Below are 21590 nucleotides of genomic sequence, written 5' to 3'. Positions count from 1 at the left end.
TCTATGTCTCTGTCTGCACCAACACAAGACACTTTCAGTCTATGTCTCTGTCTGCACCAACACAAGACACTTTCAGTCTATGTCTCTGTCTGCACCAACACAAGACACATTCAGTCTATGTTTCTGTCTGCACCAACACAAGACACTTTCAGTCTATGTCTCTGTCTGCACCAACACAAGACACATTCAGTCTATGTCTCTGTCTGCACCAACACAAGACACTTTCAGTCTATGTCTCTGTCTGCACCAACACAAGACACATTCAGTCTATGTCTCTGTCTGCACCAACACAAGACACTTTCAGTCTATGTCTCTGTCTGCACCAACACAAGACACTTTCAGTCTATGTCTCTGTCTGCACCAACACAAGACACATTCAGTCTATGTCTCTGTCTGCACCAACACAAGACACTTTCAGTCTATGTCTCTGTCTGCACCAACACAAGACACATTCAGTCTATGTCTCTGTCTGCACCAACACAAGACACATTCAGTCTATGTCTCTGTCTGCACCAACACAAGACACTTTCAGTCTATGTCTCTGTCTGCACCAACACAAGACACATTCAGTCTATGTCTCTGTCTGCACCAACACAAGACACATTCAGTCTATGTCTCTGTCTGCACCAACTTCTTGCTTTGGTGCAGACAGAGACATAGACTGTGAATGTGTCTTGTGTTGGTGCAGACTGAGACATAGACTGTGAATGTGTCTTGTGTTGGTGCAGACTGTGCACCAACACAAAGAAAAAGAAGCGGCTGGCGACTTGGCACATGTATCGGAGGAAGCAGTCTACAACTCTCCCCAGATTGGCAGAGGTGGTGGCGCCATGTCTGGGACAACAGGGGGAATTGGCCAATTGGCCTTACTGTATAATGGGAGAGAAACCCCTGTATTGTACCTCTGATCCTGCTTCAATAAGGCAGGTAATGAAAGGTGTCAATCACAATCACGCAACACTAGGAATGCAGACAAACAGGCTAACAGATAGTGAAGTAAGAAATATATGTAGAGCAGCATGAATGTCTCTGACATTAACATATGAAATGAACAGGCAGCGTGTTTGTTTCGGCTAATTAAACCCAAAGCAGCACAATGCCATTCATCATTCATTCAAGAATTCAATGAGCAGCGTGACCCACTTCCCGATAGAGCTGATGCCCAACAGCACAAGGCTATTCCTATGTGCACAATGTGATGGTTCAGTCCGGGCTATATATAGGCTAAGAGGCCTGGGAGCCTGTCGCTACTGACATATTCAAGTATCATGAAAGACGCTAGTAGACAATTTTCTGCAAACACAGCAGAGATGACACTAACGAGATGGCACTAACGAGATGGCACTAACGAGAGAAAGTGACATCACAAACAACCGGCTCAATTGTCTGCTTCAAGGAGTCGCTTTCTGGTCCGAGCGTGGAAAACACTTCTAGTAGGCTGGTAAGTTAAGCATCTAATGAATGGCATACCAACAGAAAGCCACTCACAGGGGCTTTAGAGCATAGTGCCGATGGTCATCACCACAAGCCCCTCACAGCCTGAAGCTCTTACTGTACTCAGCTATTGGCAGGCTAGCACAAGAAATGCCTCCTAGCTAGCTCTGCTGACCATCCACTGCCATCACATGATGTGGGCTGATGCATTTGTGAGTATATGTATTGTGTGTGTGTGTGTGTGTGTGTGTGTGTGTGTGTGTGTGTGTGTGTGTGTGAAGTTCCAAACGACTCAATAAACATGCGCAGCTATCGACTGAACGTGTCACACACGCATGCTTTGACACCTGTGTAGCAAAGCAACGCTTGACGTGTCATGTAGTTTCCCCATTGACTTGTAATGGTCACGTGTGTACGCGTGCGCTTACGTGCTCTGACTGCGCACCCCGCGTACATTTACGCGCAATGTTACGTGTAAATGTACGCGGGGTGCGCAGTCAGAGCGCGTAAATGCACGCATGGAGATAATAGAACAATTTCGTTAGGCGTTCACACACACACCCGTTCGCAGTTTTTGATGCTACGCCACCGGAAGTGTTTCTGCATCGCGCACAACAGTGCGCGTACATGAACGCGTAATTTTACGCGTAAATGTACGCGGGGTGCGCAGTCAGAGCGCGTAAATGCACGCATGGAGATAATAGAACAATTTCGTTAGGCGTTCACACACACACCCGTTCGCAGTTTTTGATGCTACGCCACCGGAAGTGTTTCTGCATCGCGCACAACAGTGCGCGTACATGAACGCGTAATTTTACGCGTAAATGTACGCGGGGTGCGCAGTCAGAGCACGTAAGCGCACGCGTACACGCGTGACCATTACAAGTCAATGGGGAAACTACATGACACATCAAGTGTTGCTTTGCTACACAGGCGTCAAAGCATGCGTGTGTGACACGTTCAGTCGATAGCTGCGCATGTTTATTGAGTCGTTTGGAACTTCATACCCGGTGGCGTAGAATCAAAAACTGCGAACGCGTGTGTGTGTGCACGCGTGACAAAATTGACTATGTTAAGTCACGCAGGCACACACACGTTGCTGCGCGTGTGTCCTTGAATATTGACTTTGATAGGACCCCATAGTGTGTGCGCGTGCATGCGTGCGTGTGTGCATGCATGTGGGCTACGTGTCCCCGAAACATAAAATACAATAATAAAATTAATCTTTGCCCACATGATCCAAAATAATAGGGGGAAGCATCCTGTAGTCCTGTTACTTCCATAGCCTATATAGGAAACTGAGCTTTTATTTGCTTGTAGCGAGATTTAATTCAAATTAGCCTGACATGGTTTGAAAGCTACTGGCAGGCTGGGGTAGATCACCCAAATACGTGTACTAATCACGTTAGCAATGTAACTGAGCGCCCTGGGTATAGTTTGTTACAATCGTGTTAGCTCCAAATGCTAAGGTTAAACCGTATGTGGATGGAGAATGCTAATGCCATTAGCGCCGTGTTAGTGTTGTACAGTAAAATAAAAACACAGATTTGGAATTTTAGTGGATTATTCAAGCTCAGTTCAAGCAACAGTCACTTCTCGTACAGCTACTGCTCTTTTGCTTTCTCAAGGCAGCCTGTTCTGATGGAAGAACAATGTGGTGGTGGTAGTAGTACTAGTACAAGAAAAGTTACGATAATTGTAAACGTGGCTTTGGCAGATTTGACAAATGTTTTTTTTTCTTCCGATCTTTTGCGATGGAATGGACAACAAAAAGATTTTGCTTGCCCTGCAGAAAGAGGTTAAGCCCACCATGTGGTTTGCTCCATTACACAGGCCTAGAATATGTTCACGACACCCAACACCAGCGTAAACAAGGCACCGGCCACCAAGCGGCCTTAAAAAAGAAACAGCTTGCCCGCTAAGAGGCCTAGGCCTCCTTTCTTACCGTGCACTGCTGTAACCCCAGCCAAAGCCTACTTCAAAGAGCCAGTAGTACAGTCGGCTCCAAAGAGGAGGGAGGGAGGAAACAAGACACAAGACGGAGTGAATGAAAGAGTGTGTTGTTGGATAACACAGTCGAGGCCCATGGCTGTCGGCACTGGCTGGCGTGTGCAGGTCAGGAGTGAGCTCAGGGCGCCGACGTATATAAAGCCTCTTTCAGCAAGAGTGCCGATACGGAATCAGCTTCATGTTTCGGATCAGCACTAAGGCCAAAGTGATCTCAAATCACACACTGTAGGAGCCTTATCACCAAATATCAGATTCATCCATCATATCCAAATGAGCCTGCCCTACCGTTTGTTTCTCAAAACCTTCTCATGTATAAATATATTCTCAAAGCACCAATATCGATATTGAGGTATTGGGTCAAAAATAGGAATGCACGATACAGTATATCCATCGGCAATCATATCGGTATCGGCTGATGTTAGTATTTTTTTTATATATCGGTATCGATCGGTCCAATGAGCAAAATAACAGCCAAAAAGCAGAAATAAAAAATAAAACTGATAAAGAAAGTCAACATATCTATTTATTTATTTTACTTTCGGTCTGAGTGAAATGTTATATTGTCTCTCCCGATAGCTATTTACATGCCTCTGCTGTGCCTGTGCGCCACTCAGTGCAGCGGAGGGGGAGAGCAGCAACAGGGAGTAGAGCAGCTGAGCTCAGTGAAGTCGCCACAAGGAAATGTCCCAGAGCAAGGAGAACCATTTTATTTCACCTGAGGCTGCAAGACAAGAGACTGCTGGAAATAACAGTTACACAAAGGAGGATAAGCTCTGGTCTCTGACCAGGCAAAGAGAGAGAGAGAGAGAGAGAGGGCGAGAGAGGGCGAGAGCGCGACCGAGTGAGTGCGCGCCCATAATTCTGATTTCTGAACAGATTTTCATCACCCAAACAATACCCTCTTCTTCTCATCTCCTATATTCTTCTCACCTCGCTTCTCCTCCTCTCTTCTTCTCTTCTCCTCTCAACGCTTCAACAAAAACAAAAACTGCTGTAGCTAGCAGTGACGGACGTATTTTTGCAGCGCAGTCCGGGCGTATTTCTGCAGCACAGTCTGCAGAATGTATATAGGGGGAAACACTGGTTAATATCGGTTAACGGTATCAGCCAAAATGCTCATATTGAGAGGAAACAATGCGGTAAATCAATTATCTATGGTCTTTTCCAAATTTTTGCAAGTTTTGGAAATAAAGACATTATTTCACATTTTTCACATTCACAGTGATTACATGTGTTTTTCAGTATGTACAAAATGTGATGATAATAGAAAGTTGTTTTTATACATATCACATCGACATTGGTAAATATCGGTTATCGACCATAACAGCAATGTTAAAATCGATCATCGGGGGCCGGGGGGGGCTCACCTGATGGAGCACGTGCCATTGAGGCTTAGTCCTTCACACAGCGACGCAGGTTCGAATCCGGGATGTGGATTTTCGGTTAATTTTACTTTCGACTAACCGACACTCTTGAACGGTTAACCATCGGTTAATTTTTTTAAAAGGACGTGAAATATTAAGACAGTGGCGCGTGCCTTTCATTCCAGCGCTTTATAGGGTTTCAGACTGCATTTTTGCGACCATTATTTTGGTGTGCGAGGCCAGTACTGCATTGCTTCCTAGACTACCAAATCTGTTTGAATTTGACATTAATCTTATGTCTTGTGTCATATAGACTAATGTCTGTTATAGTGATATTTCATTTCACCCCTGACTCCACAGGCCACACAGTGAGGCTGCTGATCTCATGTATAGGAGAAGGCGGGGCCTCATGGCCTGTGAATGAAAGCTGTGATTGTTGTGGGATTATTACGGGACACAGAGAACTTACGTTATGGATATTTAGTGATTTGATTCTGACTCAAACAGTTCAGCTATTCTATGTCATCTCCTTTTGTAATAACTAAAGACCTATTTATTCACTTCCATTCACGGAGCCTCCCCTGAAACTGTTTGGAAGCCCCCCTGGGGAGGCCCGCCTCCCACTTTGAAAACCTCTGCTCTAGTCTACAGTAGTCGACTAACAAACCTAAATGCAGTGGCCAAATATGCAGTACAGAAGTCATTGCTGCAGAACCTGTTGTGCGTATATGAACTGCTACAAATGCTAAGCTAGGTCATGTGCTAAGATGCTACCATGAGTGTTAGGCTAGGAGGCCCTGCTAGAATAAATCAAGAATATTCTTGATTCTTGATTGATCAATAGCTAATTTGCAGCCTGACGAGAAATCCATTGCAACTTCAAATATTTGAATAGATTTCACACAATAGACGGGCCTACAGGCTATGTAAATGACTGACCAGTTTGAATGTGTTGGGACACTAACAAAGCTTAGAAAAATATGTGGTATATTTTAAGCATCGCCAACATTACCATAAAGACTAAGCCAACCAAAGCATGTAGGACACAAAAATCAAATGCGCGATGATGCATAAGCTAATGTCTTCAATCTCTAATGTGTGCAGCCGTACGTACCGTATGCAAAAAAAAACTCATTTGCACAATCGCATTTTAAAAAGGTGTGAGCATTTGCATGTGAGCTCATCCGTGTTAAGTTATTAAGTGCCTCGCTGTATGCGAGTACCTGCTTTGACATCTAGTCTCTTGCACAGCACACTTGTGTACATTTCTACTATAAGCGCACGGACATGTGCGTGAGTGCGTGCGTGCGTGCGTGCGTGCCTGCCTCTGTGGAATGATGGGGAGTTGTGAGGGGCCCGTCAGAGCTGAGAGGGGGAGGAGGGAAGTGATTGAGTGATGGACTGAGGAGAGGGAGGCAGCAGCACCACAGAACATCTGTACACGTGGCCTCCCCGCCTCCCTGCGTGCACACACACACACACACACACACACACACACACACACACACACACACACAGTCTTGCCATCAGCACACACACACACACACACACACACACACACACACACAGTCTTGCCATCAGCACACACTGACACACCAGAGCACAGCGACAGAACAGAGTTGGGACAAGCTTTTTAACCCTTACTTTACCAGCCATCTGCTTGACTCAGTCAGAGAGCCTTTTCTATGGTGCCAAGTTAATCATTCACCCAGGAAAATTGTTCTGTCTGTCTGTCTGTCTGTGTCTGTGTCTGTGTGTGTGTGTGTGTGTGTGTGTGTGTGTGTGTGTGTGTGTGTGTGTGTGTGTGTGTGTGTGTGTGTGTGTGTGTGTGTGTGTGTGTGTGTGTGTGTAGAGGCTACAGTTTGCCTCTGGTTGCTGATACTGTATATTAGGTCCAACATTAAAATTACCACTATAAGTCAGTGGTTCTCAAATTGGGGCCTGGGGACCTCCAGGGGTCCTTGAGGGGGTCCCCAGCAAAAAGGAAAAGAAAATCATTTATTTTCACTCTAATTCCATCCATAAGTAACACAATGACAGCATGTATGACTGTTTTGGTCATAGGTTTCATTCACTTTCTGTTCAAGAACCACTGGTTTGAAATAGCTGCTGACTGTAAGTTTCCTATTCCAAGTTTCCTGAGAAGGAAACTCCACTGACTGAATTGCCGAAACAAATATGGCACTTTTGTGAATACCTTGCCCACCTCAATAAAGTCTTCTGTTCTGCCAGAAGTGTCAACAGGAATGCGGTCTTATATGGAAAGTGGTGAAATGGTGAAATAATGGTACATAAATATCAATATTGACTTAGTATATTAGGGAGTGTCAGACAGTATAGCTCTTCAAGGCTGTCGTTTTGAGTATCACTTCCAGTGGTGGAAATGGCGTTGAACGGTTGGGAACGGGGTTCCCAGATCGATCATTGCGTGGGAACGCTGTGGGAACGTTCTTCGCCTCTTCCTCAGGTTCCAAGTTTAGTTTTCTTTAAAGAAAAAATGATTATAGATGTTTAGCACTGTTTCTCTAAAGCGTTTTCATAAATCTGACCGCACCTGCCGATAGACCCTTTTCACGGGGCCATTTTGTGTCAAAAAGGCAGAATAAACACAGGTGCGAGCAAAACAATAATGAGGGTTTCCAAATTCCAATCATGGAAGTTGGAAACCCTCATTAGTGCTTTGCTTGCACCTGTGTTTACCCTGCATTTTCGACACAAAATGGCCCCCGTGAGAAGGGTCTATAGGCAGCCCCAGAACAATCTAGTAATTGGAGAGCAGAGCAGTGGAGAGGACAGCATGAAAGGAGCAGCATGAAAGCCATGTCAAGAAACCAGTGGAGCCAGGACCTCATTGCATCTCGGGCATGAAGTAGGCCTACACGATATGAGGAAAATCTGCCATGTACAATAACATTGTTCAATATTGTGATGACTTGCAAATGCGATCAACAAACAAATATTGACATATGCATATTAGCTATAGAGTTGTATGTCTTTCTGCTTCAATACTGCTAACATAGACCCCTAACTTCGAATAGCCTATGCCCACAAGCATGTGGCTCTCTGTTACAAACTCAAGCTGAAACTACACACAGTGTGTTTGGGGGCAGGGTGCACCGCTGTGTTTCAGGCAGTCTTTGCCATGTGTTTATTGCATTATGTTCATATCGCCATGATGATGAAAATATGATATATTGTGCAGCCCTAGCATGAAGCAACATGAGTCTATTTGATTATATAAAAAAGGACTGCTTCAACCAAAAAAATCTGATTGGGTCAAGAAAGAAACGTGTTCCAACTTCCAACTGTCCTGAAAATCCCCATAGAGCACGGCTAGCTGGGCTACATGAAATAAACGGATTTGGTTGCTATGCTAAGTCTTGTGGTAACCAGGGAGTAAGACATTGACCCTTGTTGCATAATGCATTCTCCTGTTTTCATCCTTAGGTATACAGACTACAGTGAACACAAGAGAGCACTCCTACAGCCACAACCAGTGTGTCAGGTATACAGACTACAGTGAACACAAGAGAGCACTCCTACAGCCACAACCAGTGTGTCAGGTATACAGACTACAGTGAACACAAGAGAGCACTCCTACAGCCACAACCAGTGTGTCAGGTATACAGACTACAGTGAACACAAGAGAGCACTCCTACAGCCACAACCAGTGTGTCAGGTATACAGACTACAGTGAACACAAGAGAGCACTCCTACAGCCACACAACCAGTGTGTCAGGTATACAGACTACAGTGAACACAAGAGAGCACTCCTACAGCCACAACCAGTGTGTCAGGTATACAGACTACAGTGAACACAAGAGAGCACTCCTACAGCCACAACCAGTGTGTCAGGTATACAGACTACAGTGAACACAAGAGAGCACTCCTACAGCCACAACCAGTGTGTCAGGTATACAGACTACAGTGAACACAAGAGAGCACTCCTACAGCCACAACCAGTGTGTCAGGTATACAGACTACAGTGAACACAAGAGAGCACTCCTACAGCCACAACCAGTGTGTCAGGTATACAGACTACAGTGAACACAAGAGAGCACTCCTACAGCCACAACCAGTGTGTCAGGTATACAGACCACAGTGAACACAAGAGAGCACTCCTACAGCCACACAACCAGTGTGTCAGGTATACAGACTACAGTGAACACAAGAGAGCACTCCTACAGCCACAACCAGTGTGTCAGGTATACAGACCACAGTGAACACAAGAGAGCACTCCTACAGCCACAACCAGTGTGTCAGGTATACAGACTACAGTGAACACAAGAGAGCACTCCTACAGCCACACAACCAGTGTGTCAGGTATACAGACCACAGTGAACACAAGAGAGCACTCCTACAGCCACAACCAGTGTGTCAGGTATACAGACTACAGTGAACACAAGAGAGCACTCCTACAGCCACAACCAGTGTGTCAGGTATACAGACTACAGTGAACACAAGAGAGCACTCCTACAGCCACAACCAGTGTGTCAGGTATACAGACCACAGTGAACACAAGAGAGCACTCCTACAGCCACACAACCAGTGTGTCAGGTATACAGACTACAGTGAACACAAGAGAGCACTCCTACAGCCACAACCAGTGTGTCAGGTATACAGACTACAGTGAACACAAGAGAGCACTCCTACAGCCACAACCAGTGTGTCAGGTATACAGACTACAGTGAACACAAGAGAGCACTCCTACAGCCACACAACCAGTGTGTCAGGTATACAGACCACAGTGAACACAAGAGAGCACTCCTACAGCCACAACCAGTGTGTCAGGTATACAGACTACAGTGAACACAAGAGAGCACTCCTACAGCCACACAACCAGTGTGTCAGGTATACAGACCACAGTGAACACAAGAGAGCACTCCTACAGCCACAACCAGTGTGTCAGGTATACAGACTACAGTGAACACAAGAGAGCACTCCTACAGCCACAACCAGTGTGTCAGGTATACAGACTACAGTGAACACAAGAGAGCACTCCTACAGCCACAACCAGTGTGTCAGGTATACAGACTACAGTGAACACAAGAGAGCACTCCTACAGCCACACAACCAGTGTGTCAGGTATACAGACCACAGTGAACACAAGAGAGCACTCCTACAGCCACAACCAGTGTGTCAGGTATACAGACTACAGTGAACACAAGAGAGCACTCCTACAGCCACACAACCAGTGTGTCAGGTATACAGACCACAGTGAACACAAGAGAGCACTCCTACAGCCACAACCAGTGTGTCAGGTATACAGACTACAGTGAACACAAGAGAGCACTCCTACAGCCACAACCAGTGTGTCAGGTATACAGACTACAGTGAACACAAGAGAGCACTCCTACAGCCACAACCAGTGTGTCAGGTATACAGACTACAGTGAACACAAGAGAGCACTCCTACAGCCACAACCAGTGTGTCAGGTATACAGACTACAGTGAACACAAGAGAACACTCCTACAGCCACAACCAGTGTGTCAGGTATACAGACTACAGTGAACACAAGAGAGCACTCCTACAGCCACACAACCAGTGTGTCAGGTATACAGACTACAGTGAACACAAGAGAGCACTCCTACAGCCACAACCAGTGTGTCAGGTATACAGACTACAGTGAACACAAGAGAGCACTCCTACAGCCACACAACCAGTGTGTCAGGTATACAGACTACAGTGAACACAAGAGAGCACTCCTACAGCCACAACCAGTGTGTCAGGTATACAGACTACAGTGAACACAAGAGAGCACTCCTACAGCCACAACCAGTGTGTCAGGTATACAGACTACAGTGAACACAAGAGAGCACTCCTACAGCCACACAACCAGTGTGTCAGGTATACAGACCACAGTGAACACAAGAGAGCACTCCTACAGCCACAACCAGTGTGTCAGGTATACAGACTACAGTGAACACAAGAGAGCACTCCTACAGCCACAACCAGTGTGTCAGGTATACAGACTACAGTGAACACAAGAGAGCACTCCTACAGCCACAACCAGTGTGTCAGGTATACAGACTACAGTGAACACAAGAGAGCACTCCTACAGCCACAACCAGTGTGTCAGGTATACAGACTACAGTGAACACAAGAGAGCACTCCTACAGCCACACAACCAGTGTGTCAGGTATACAGACTACAGTGAACACAAGAGAGCACTCCTACAGCCACACAACCAGTGTGTCAGGTATACAGACTACAGTGAACACAAGAGAGCACTCCTACAGCCACAACCAGTGTGTCAGAGACATCATGTGGAGGCTGTTAATTACACTCATTATATCATGCCAAAGGGACTTGGATGCAGCATGTTGCATCAAGATTTTTCCCAAGTCACTTCCATTAATCACAGTGAAGCACAATTATAGCCTAATTACTAACATTAATAACTACTACAACTGCATGGTAAAGTGAAAATATGATAACAAAATAACAATAATAATAACAATAATAATAATAATAATAATGATAATGATAATGATAATAATAATGATAATAATAATAATTTGTTTCAGATGTCTCAATATCATTATTTGAATGTGATATATTTCTACTGACATGGTCAACTGCAATATTTAATTATTGCCCATTGGGCGTTTCACAGTTTGCTATGTGACTTTTTTCACAGTTTAAACTGGGTGACATGAAAAGAACCCAGCAGAAGCATAGTAATGTGAAAGCAGGGAGTCGATAACGGTTGCCGTCGATGCCTGTGTTAATCTTTGACATGTTTATGAAGCAGACTGAGCCAAACACCTCGACGCCCGTTTCAAAGTACTGGTGATGCGTCAATGTCCGTTCCACTTCACAGTTCACAGAATTAACCCCTCCTTAATCAAACGTCATCCTGTGATCCACCCACACGATCACGTCCTGAAAAACCGATCCAAGGTGACCGATAAGATCATGAAACATTATATTTGTAACTTCTCTCACTGTAAATAATCTCTAAGTCCCCTTTTCAGTGATTGCTGGTTCACGTATCAATACTGTATTCTAGGGCATTCACTAGTTGACTAGTAATACCACTAGTCCACTACCGTACCTTTAGGACCAACTAGTCGACTAGTAAAATTCACTAGTCGTAAATGCCCTACTGTATTCTGGGCATGAGTTTGCCAGACACTTCTCATTCTTACCAGACTCATGGACTTATTTTGCTCCCATACTGTAAAGACGGATTAAAAAATGTCCACATCACATCCTTTGCATTGTAAATATTGCATTCTTCCATGTTACAACATTGACACAAATTCATCAAATCACTTTCTGTACAAAATGAATGTAATAAGAGTGCCAAAGTCAAGCCATCTTCCGGGTTCAGCATGGGGCCCAAGGTATTGCATTCCCCATTCATTTTTCCATAGACGTTTAGTCATAATGCTTATAAAAAGAGTTTTACTTGGTCAAAACAAGCGATTCAGCTGTATTTAGCATCAGGAGAGACCATGGAACATTCCCCTCGTACCACAATTTAAATAAATAAATAATCGGTTGTTTTTTGTTTTGTCTGAGTGAAATGTTCTATGGTCTCTCCTGATTCTGAATATAGCTTTTTATAAGGATTTTACGAAATGTCTATGGAAAAGTGAATGGGGGATGAAATCTCTTAGGTTTCTTAGGTCCCTTGCCGAACCTGGACTTTGGCACTCTATACAGTAGGTTTGTAACAAATACCTCAGCAAGACTTTGGTAATAGGCGACATACCTGCGGGTTAAGCATGACAAACCAAAGACCACTCACTGTTGCACACTACAGTTACTTTGCATGGCAAACTTTGCATTGCAACAAGCGCAATTTAAAATCTCACCTGAATGCGTTAAGTCAACATTACAAAAAGCCCTCCAGCCAATTCTACAATATGCAATTACCCAAACTGTATGGTTGTTATAAAAATGCCTGGCTGTCTATTTAAGGTGAATTTTACAGTCTCAACTCGAGGCGTCCTGTGGAGCGTCAAACTGCCTTGGCGCGCCGCTCCACTTAGTTCAACTTCGGTAGCATCAAGCGGCCGCGTGGCTGTTTTGCATGGTTTCAGGAGCAAAAGGGAAAAGGGAAAATAACCTTTTTCCAGGAGGCAATATTCTTGACTTAATTATTATCTTGGCATGTCTGTGTATTTTCTTTTATTAATTTCTCATGCTGTCATATAACCTATTATAGGGTGTTTTTTGGATTTTATTAGTACCATTTAACAGCTTGTCAAGTTGGCTAATTTGCTCAATTTTATAGATTAGACGAGACGCAGTGGTTCCCAAACTTTTTCCGTCACGCCCCCTTATAGGAACATTTCCCGCCCCCACACATACCACCCACCATAAACGTGCCGTGGCCAACCATCTTAGTTGTGAATTAACTGAAAAGAATACATAAAATCAACATCCAAATGATAGTATACTGTAGATTGCTTTCCGACATATTTCTTGTAAACATTCTTGAAAATTAACTTAAGTTTACAAATGAAAAGTGTAGCAACTTAGGTTTCTCTGGTTTTAACAGCAGGAGAGAGGGAGAGAGACACAGAGAGAGGGGGGAGGGACTTGTGGGGACCCTTAGAAAGAACCCATTTTCATTCAGATATCTTAAGGTGAGAGGTAAGCGAGTCGGGACCACCTTTGAAAATGGTTTGGTATAATGGTATAAAAAGTCATGTCTAGTGCATTGGGCCTGGACTTTGGTCAGTGTGCTTCCTCTCTGAATATGTAGCACTGAAGATTCCTTGATGCGACATGGTGTGACCGTGATCTGAGACAAGGAAGCACAGAGACAACCAAACACACCTGGTGGTTCCTACTCTCAGAAACGTGTCTCTGCTCAGAGTGAAGGTTACTGTGAAACAAAGAGATGCCTTCAGACTTTGAGTGGCAATGAGAGCCCACACATTTCACCTGGGTTTCATTTGGCATGAGGGATGATGACACCATTTTCATTTTTGGGGGAACAATTCCTTTAATGCCCTCCATATACAGATCCTTTGCAAAAAAAAATTGAATATCATGGAACAGTTAGTTTTTCTCCATAATTCCTTTCAAAAAGTGAAACTTTCATAGATTATAGATTCATTAGACACAAAGTGAAATATTTCTAGCCTTTATTTGTTGTTTTTTGTTTTTTCATCATTTTGGCCTACAGCTCCAGAAGACTCCCAAAATAGTATTTCAAGAAATTAGAATAGTGTTAAGAAAATCATGCAGTTATTTCTGTTATGACTGACTCCAGCCTCAGTCCACTCCCTCTGAATGTCCGCCAAATTTTTGAATCGTCTTTGCTTGACAATCCGCTGAAGCCCACGGTCATCCATGGTATTTCCATGATATTCACATTTTTTGGAAAGGATCTGTAGGCAAATAAACCAAAGGCAAGCATCCCACTACTAATGAAAGCGAACATGGGAAAGGAGCGACAAAGCTCCCCGCTCTCCTGCCAACAAAGAGAAAAGTTACCAGCTGGAGCCACAACACCTACCTGGGGAAGCTGACAGGAAAAGTTGCCAAGGAGGAGGAGGTGGAGGGCCGCCCATCGCCGCCCCTCTGTATCCCGGACGCTTCCCCGTAGCCGTTCCCTCTGAGCCAGCCTTCCCCCAGCGCGGCCAGGTTCGAGTACATGCCAAAAGGCTTCTGCTCTGGCAGACCCAGCCCAGCGGAGGACGTGCTGGCCCTGAAGTGGTAGTCGGGTTCCCCACCTACGCCTACAGAGGAGGACAGCGGGCTGGCCCCATGCAGGGAGCTCAGGCTCTGGAGGCAGGACGCCTGGCAGAAGCCGGCGTTGTCCTGCTCCTGCTTCTCCTGCTTGACCACACCGGGCGTGCGGATGTGGACGAAGGAGTTGTCTGCATCCTTCTCCTCCTTGATCATCACGCTGGAGAGGAGAGGCGGAGGTGGCTGCTGGAGCGGATGTTGCTGGTGGTGTAGGAGGTGCTCCTGGTGATGATGATGGTGTATGGGGTGGTGATGGTCGGTGCCGTTCACATTGGTACAGGTTCCTCCATCCCCGCTGAAAGACTTGCTTTCCTTTAGCATGCCGCCGATGACGCCCCCACCACCGCTGCTCTCATGCAGGACGCTGCCCAAGTGCGCCACCTCGCTATCCAACTCGAAATCGCTGATGTCCGGCAGCGAGCCGGGAAGGTCCAGGTCACGCCAAATCTCGCTCTCCTCGATGAGGCGGCTGTTGCTGCCATCCAAGTCGCATGGTCCATGGCCGCTGTAAGAGCCCAGGTCCTTATCCAGAGAGAAGTCCAGCTCCTGCTTGACGTGCTGGGGGAACAGGTCGGGCAGAGGGAGGTTGCACAGGACGGAGGAGTCTGAGGTGCTGATGACCGACGTGGACGTCCGGTCCAGGTCAGAAATGCTCTGCTCCAAGAAGGACAAGTTGTCCTCCATGTTGAATAAACCAATATCCTGCTGCGCTTGTTGTTGTTGTTGTTGTTTCTGCATTCTGATGCTTTTAGCCTCTTTGGTGCTCGAGCCCTCGCCCATGATATGATGAGGGATCTCCATGAGGCCTCCGAGATCCCCCGGGCTTTTGGTACCGCCCAGTCCGTTGGGGGCCTCTCTGGGCTGGGACCCGGGGCCCGGCAGGTGCATGGCAGAAGCTGTGTCACCGGTCTCTCCGCCCACACGCTCTCCTGTCTCTCCCAACGTCAGGCTGTCGTCTCGCTTACCGCTGCGCTTCAGTCCAGCTTGATCCATCTCTTGATCCTGACGGAGACAGAGAGACAGAGACAGAGACAGAGAGAGAGAGAGAGACAGAGAGACAGAGAGAGAGACACAGAGAGACAGAGAGAGAGAGAGAGAGAGAGAGAGACAGAGAGGGAGAGAGAGAGAGAGACAGAGAGGGAGAGAGAGAGAGAGAGAGACAGAGAGGGAGAGAGAGAGAGACAGAGAGAGAGACAGAGAGACAGAGAGAGAGACAGAGAGAGACAGAGAGGGAGAGAGAGAGAGAGAGACAGAGAGGGAGAGAGAGAGAGAGAGAGAGAGAGACAGAGAGGGAGAGAGAGAGATCGACAGAGAGACACCAGGAGAGACAGGGGGAGAGACAGAGAGAGAACTGAAAGGGTTAGGCTAGAAAAAGTGAGTTGCTGCTGTTATCGCATGTGCAATTCATTTGCTAAATCACAAACAACAAACAGACAGACACACAACACAGATGCGTGATAGGTTAGTCCAAAAGAGAAATTAGAAATATATTATTTCTCTTTCACAGTGGGTCACAGTCTTGAAACGTCTGCATCAAAAATGTGTTACGGTGCAGTTTAAATGCATTGCCAGTGCCTACTAAGCCGATGCTGTTTTGTTTTTTGTTTCTTTTTTATTCCAAGGAATGACACAAGCAAATCAAACAGGCTATCTCATCTTCTCACACGCACACTGGAACAATGTGGCAGAAGAACAAACGGCATAAACCAGACCGAAATAAATCAATACAAAAGAAAATCAAGAAACTGAGCTTTTAAGTAAAACAATTGCCATAATGTTGATGTCATTTCTTCTAACTGCCAAGAGGTGCAAGACGTTACTGCAGGCATGCCCCGACTTATCTTGTCTTTCAGGCAATTCACTACTAACTATACAATACGTTATTTTCCCTCATACATGCATGCATGCATGCATATACATGCATAAATGCATACATGCATACACACACACACACACACACAAACACCCCCACACACACACACACACACACACACACACACACACACACACACACACAAACACCCCCCCCCCCACCCACACACACACACACATACATACATACATACATACATACATACATACATACATACATACATACATACATACATACATACATAGCATTCAGTGTGCCAGTGATCAATAGCGATCAAAAACTTGTTTTAAAACGGGCCTGTGTCCAGGTCAGAGACCTGTACCTGTGACCTGATGGAAGGAGTGAGAAGAGTGGATTGAAGGGAGGGAGTGTGGGTGTTACAATCCCCCGTACCATCATATAGCATAGAATGCTGAAGATGAACAAAGACTGCAGCAATGTTGCAACAAGATTATCTACGATAATCATGTCAGGGTTATCCTGGAGGAAGGGACATTTCCACCAAGTCACCGCCAAGAAACTATGCAATTTGGCATGAGTGCAAATTCACGATTAAATTAGAACTTTATCTACCAAATGTGAGCTTTCGGGGGCCCTTGGGGGTCCGGGCCCGGGCCTCATGATATCTGCCTAGCTGATAATCAAAACATGTTGATCATCAGAGTATACAGGTGAGGCAACAAACTTTCTGACATCAGCCCCTGGTATGAACACTTTTGAAGCCTGTTATGCACCGACCTCACTTATTGATATGTTGATTATTAACCGTGATATCTAGGTTGTCATATGAAGAAGGGCTGAGATAAATTACCTTGGCAACTGGCAAGCTGTTACTTGCAGTATCTTTTTTTTGCCCTTTCTTTTTTTTTGCCCTTCCAAAGTCACTGACATTGATTGAATATTATATAAAGTAGCCTACACAAAATGCTTATTCGTCACTCAAACACATTTTGAACTGTCTGCCATTTGATTAATGTCAAATCTGAAAAACGGTTACCTTGAAGTAATGCATCATCGAGCAGTTCATGATACCAGCATATAATTTCCTGTCAGTTAGCAAGTCGCCAATCCGATATCATTTCGTCCATGCATTGGACGTATATCCTCCAGACATAGGCTGCTCCTTTAGTGGTACATAGCTACTACAAATTGTGCTATGGGAAGTTGTTCATTTGAATTTCGCAGTCATACAGTAGGCCTACAGTATACTTCCTCATAATAGCACTGCACTGTTGACTATGCCAGTGGTTTCCAAAGTGCGGTCTAGGGACCCTCGGGGGGCCTTGAGGGGTTTCCAATCCAAAACGGAGGAATGTTTTAATGCCGCTTGTATTTCACTCACTAGCAGAATCTATGTCATAATAATGGTCGATTGGATCAGATGATTCAGTGCCTGCTTTCCACCTACAGCAGTAGGCTATAGCATAATGTTACAGTATAGGCAGCTATGTAATTCTATACTAACGTTAATCTATAATTAACTATGAGATCAAGGTCACAATGGGACATAATATGCATTGAGGTCCGTGGTGTAATATGCATATCTATTGGGGGGAGAGGAGGGCGAGTCCTTGACATGAAAAAGTTAAAAACTTCCCCTGGCTTTACACTGTACTCTGTACTTTTCCTATCTGACAGCACTGTACAACGTCACAGCATCATTAGTGCAACCTGTTGGCTGCAATGGGAAACTGCACTGACCACATGAGCAGAGCGGGGGAGGCGATCATAAATCATCAGCTGCTCCATCAGTCAAAGTTTGTGCAATATTCCCTTTTGCTCGCATGAAAAATCTAGACGACTCCCCCTGATACAGTGTCAAACAGTGCGCCAGGCGAGCTACAACGCAACGATACGCACGGTCAACGTCGGCCTACCCGGGGCAGACCTATACACCAGTTAGCTTATAGCATTATATCTACATAACTAGAGGGATTATTACACTAAATGACACCTCATTCAGTCTCTGCGTGGGTCGTACCTGTAGTCAAAAAGGGCGGTGCTCCAGTGATTAGGTCATCTCCCATCCGTCCAAGTTTGATCAAATGAGGGGAAAATAACGCAATGTCCAAACGGTCAATCTTGTGCGTCTCAAATGACGTTCCTCCTCGTTATAAGGTTACGTGGTGAAATGTCAGCTGGCTTCGCTGGTACCTCTCTCTCCGTAGAACAGGAAAACATTCTCTGGAATATCAATAACAGAGTCAACGACGTCGACCTAGCTTGCAAGTACGACTGTTTGTGCATCTGCCGACGATCTGTCGACAACTTTTAACGCACGTCGCCGGGTGGAGGAGAGAGGGGGAAAAAGTCATCGATCGGTCACTTGGGATTTCAAAATAAATCCAAAAGAAATCGACGGAACTGGGGCGCGATAGTCTGCTCCTGCACGGTGAAACGCTTTACATTAAAGTTACATAATATAGCCTTGCTGGCTGGTGCACACAACTGCAAACTCAGGCAGGGCAGGGCGGCTAGTTAGTTCCACCAGCGTCAAGCTAGACGGAATAAAATATGCTGTTTCCGGTTAGAACATGCGAAATAAAACGCTAACTGACGAACGCGCTGCAACGTTTCATAGTTAATACAAACCCTTAAAGTGGAAATAAAATATTAATATATGGGGAAAGTATAGCCAAATCCAATTCTATTGTTATTTTTTGTCAAAATGGACTGTACACCCCACTTGTTATATTTTTTCTTATGGCGACACTTTTTACATTTTTATTTTGAAGGCAGAATCACATAATTTCTGCCTGTGATCTTGCTCTCTCTGGCAGGCTTGACGCAGCTGTTAGTTTGACACTTGCGGTTGAACGCCCCTTTCCTTTCCCCACTCAAACCCTTCTCGGGAATCTGTCAAAAAGTGTCTTGGTCAGCCACGGCCGGTCTCCACCTGGCGGGATTGATTGAGGCATCAAGTTTAGTGTCCACAGCTATCAAACAAAAACAAAAACTGGATTTTATTAAGGTCTTTATCTAGCACAGTGTTCGCAAACTGGGTACCGGGTCTCAGTAGCGGCTGGTGCATTTTTTGTCCAGGGAGGGCTATACGATGGGGTTGAAATCAATATGATAATCATAAGGATTCTTATCAATATCAATATCATATTGTAGTAATCCCACAAAGCAGTCGAAGAGTCAGGTTCTTGTCACCGCACTTTATTGTGGATCGCTATAACCGGGGACCACTGTCAGCCGTGGTCCACGCCAAAACCAACACCACAACACACACCCAAACCCAGCTAGCTTCTCCTAGCTTCGCAGCTCCCAACACACACAGCCTCCTTCCTCAGGCTCCACTTCAACACCCCTGAGCTGACGCTCTCCCGTTCATGTTCCCCCTTCCCCCAGCCAATCACAGGTGAACCCCTATCTTCCACCACACCCACTGGCTGGTATGCTGCCTTTACTACCCCCGTAAATCCCCACAGACATGTCACCCCCAGACTAACGTGACAACTAGACCAACCCATGTTTACTGACAAACCCACATCGCTACACAGCCCCCCCTTTTAAACAAACACTTGTCCCAAGTGGCACAGTAAACATGCACAACAACATCAACATTACACGTTTTTTTTTTTTTTTTCTTCTTCTTTTTGTTTTTTTCCACACATTTCAACCACCCCCATTTCCACCCTCTCCTTTTAAAGCTTCTATCCCACCTGAAGCACCCAGTCCCTCTCAACCCCCAGTGGGGTCAGTCCTCTACAGGGTGACTCTCTTCGGCCCCTTTTCTGTGCTCCACAGCCATCGCACGCACTGCAGTAGCTCCGCACGTCCTCCTTGTGTTTGCCCCAGTAGAAAAGTTTACGGACATCGCAGAGCATCTTCTCAGGCCCGTCATGATCCTTACCGCTGCGGCCCCTGTGCGCCCACTGCAACACCAATTTCTGCAGGCAGCTGGGTACCACCATCTGGAACCCCGCTCTTCCGTGCCCCTTTTTCTTCAAAATCCCCTCATCCAGACACAGGTCCGAAAACATGTTCCACAGTCCCTTCGTGGCACCGGAACACTTGTGAATCTCCTCCACAGGGGGCCGGCGTCCGGCCGCCACCCACGTGAACACCGGACCGATATCCGCGTCGTCCTCCTGTCTGCGTATCCACTCCTCCTTGTCGACATCCCGGATGTTCCTGTCCTCGTCTGTCAGGTCCACATCTGCACAGTCCTCCTCTTCCTCCGCCTCTTGCACTCGCTCGTTTTCCCGTCCCCCTCCCCCAGGGGGCGGCGTGTCCAGGACAGCAGGGGGAACACCAACGACGGCGATCTCCACCTTGGCTTCCTGCAGAGCAATTGTGGGGGGTGCAGAGGAGCTAGGCTGGGCCGGTTCCTCCGGCGTTAGCAACACCCGCTCATCTGGAGACACCATCGTCACTCTCCCGACCCTAACAATGTCCTCTTCCCCCCGGCTGCACGCATTCTCCTCTGGAGACACAATCGTCAGTCCCCCGACTCCAATAACGTTCTCTTCAGCCTGTGTCCCTCCTTCGTCCTCCACAGACTCAGTGCAGTTCCTGGCCAAATGTCCAGGCTTCTTACACGACCAACAGAGTCTCACCTGCCAGCCGCCTGCGCATCTCTCCTCTCCCGCTGTCCTCTGTCCTCCGACAGCCTCCGGACACTCCCTGGCCAGATGTCCAAATGCACCGCATGACCAGCAGACACCCGGGCGCCCCCAGTACCGTTGCTCCGCGTACCTGGTCTGCCCCCCGGGACCGCTGCGACACCACCTCCCTAGGTGCCCCACTTCCCCGCAAGTCCAACACTTTCTTTGCGGCTCCTCCGTCTGCCGTTCTCCGCGCTGCGTGGCCTCCCTCAGTAGCTTCATAAGCACCTCTGCCCAGGCAGGCGTCGCCTCCAACAGCCGTCTGATCTCCTGCATCAAGCGGGCCTCCACGCCGGCAAGCACCGCGCTGAACTTCTGCTCCAGGCGGGCCTCCATGCCGGCCAGTACCGAGCTGAACTCCGGAGTCGGTAGCTCCTTTTCCCCCCCGTCCAACGACGAGGGTCCACCAGCGCGCACCATGCCACGTGGTGTTTGTAACAGTTAGCAGACACAGCTAACCTCGTAGCAGTTAGCAGACACAGCTAACCTTTCAGCAGCTAGCAGACACAGCTAGCCGCCCACGCCTGGCCGATCCTCCAAGGCGTTCATTTTCACTCTGTAGCTTCCTCTTCCTCGACCTTCCTC

At 46.4% G+C, this 21590-nt stretch overlaps 1 protein-coding gene across 1 annotated transcript in view; it reads right to left on the bottom strand.

The window, feature by feature from the left end:
• Positions 1–18503, bottom strand: part of LOC310785630 (glucocorticoid receptor-like) — a 192768-nt gene extending 174265 nt beyond the window's left edge. Inside the window, exons 1-2 of the mRNA XM_083646767.1 lie at positions 18374–18503; positions 14287–15521 (exon numbers count right to left, since the gene is read on the bottom strand). Coding sequence (XP_083502893.1) covers positions 14287–15512 — 1226 coding nt within the window. The 5' untranslated portion in view covers positions 15513–15521; positions 18374–18503. The remainder of the gene's footprint in view (positions 1–14286; positions 15522–18373) is intronic.
• Positions 18504–21590: the final 3087 nt, after the last annotated feature.

This window comes from Poromitra crassiceps (assembly GCF_964638095.1).
Source record: "Poromitra crassiceps genome assembly, chromosome: 1".
Lineage (NCBI taxonomy): Eukaryota > Metazoa > Chordata > Actinopteri > Beryciformes > Melamphaidae > Poromitra > Poromitra crassiceps.
This window is presented reverse-complemented; position numbering and strand designations above follow the sequence as displayed.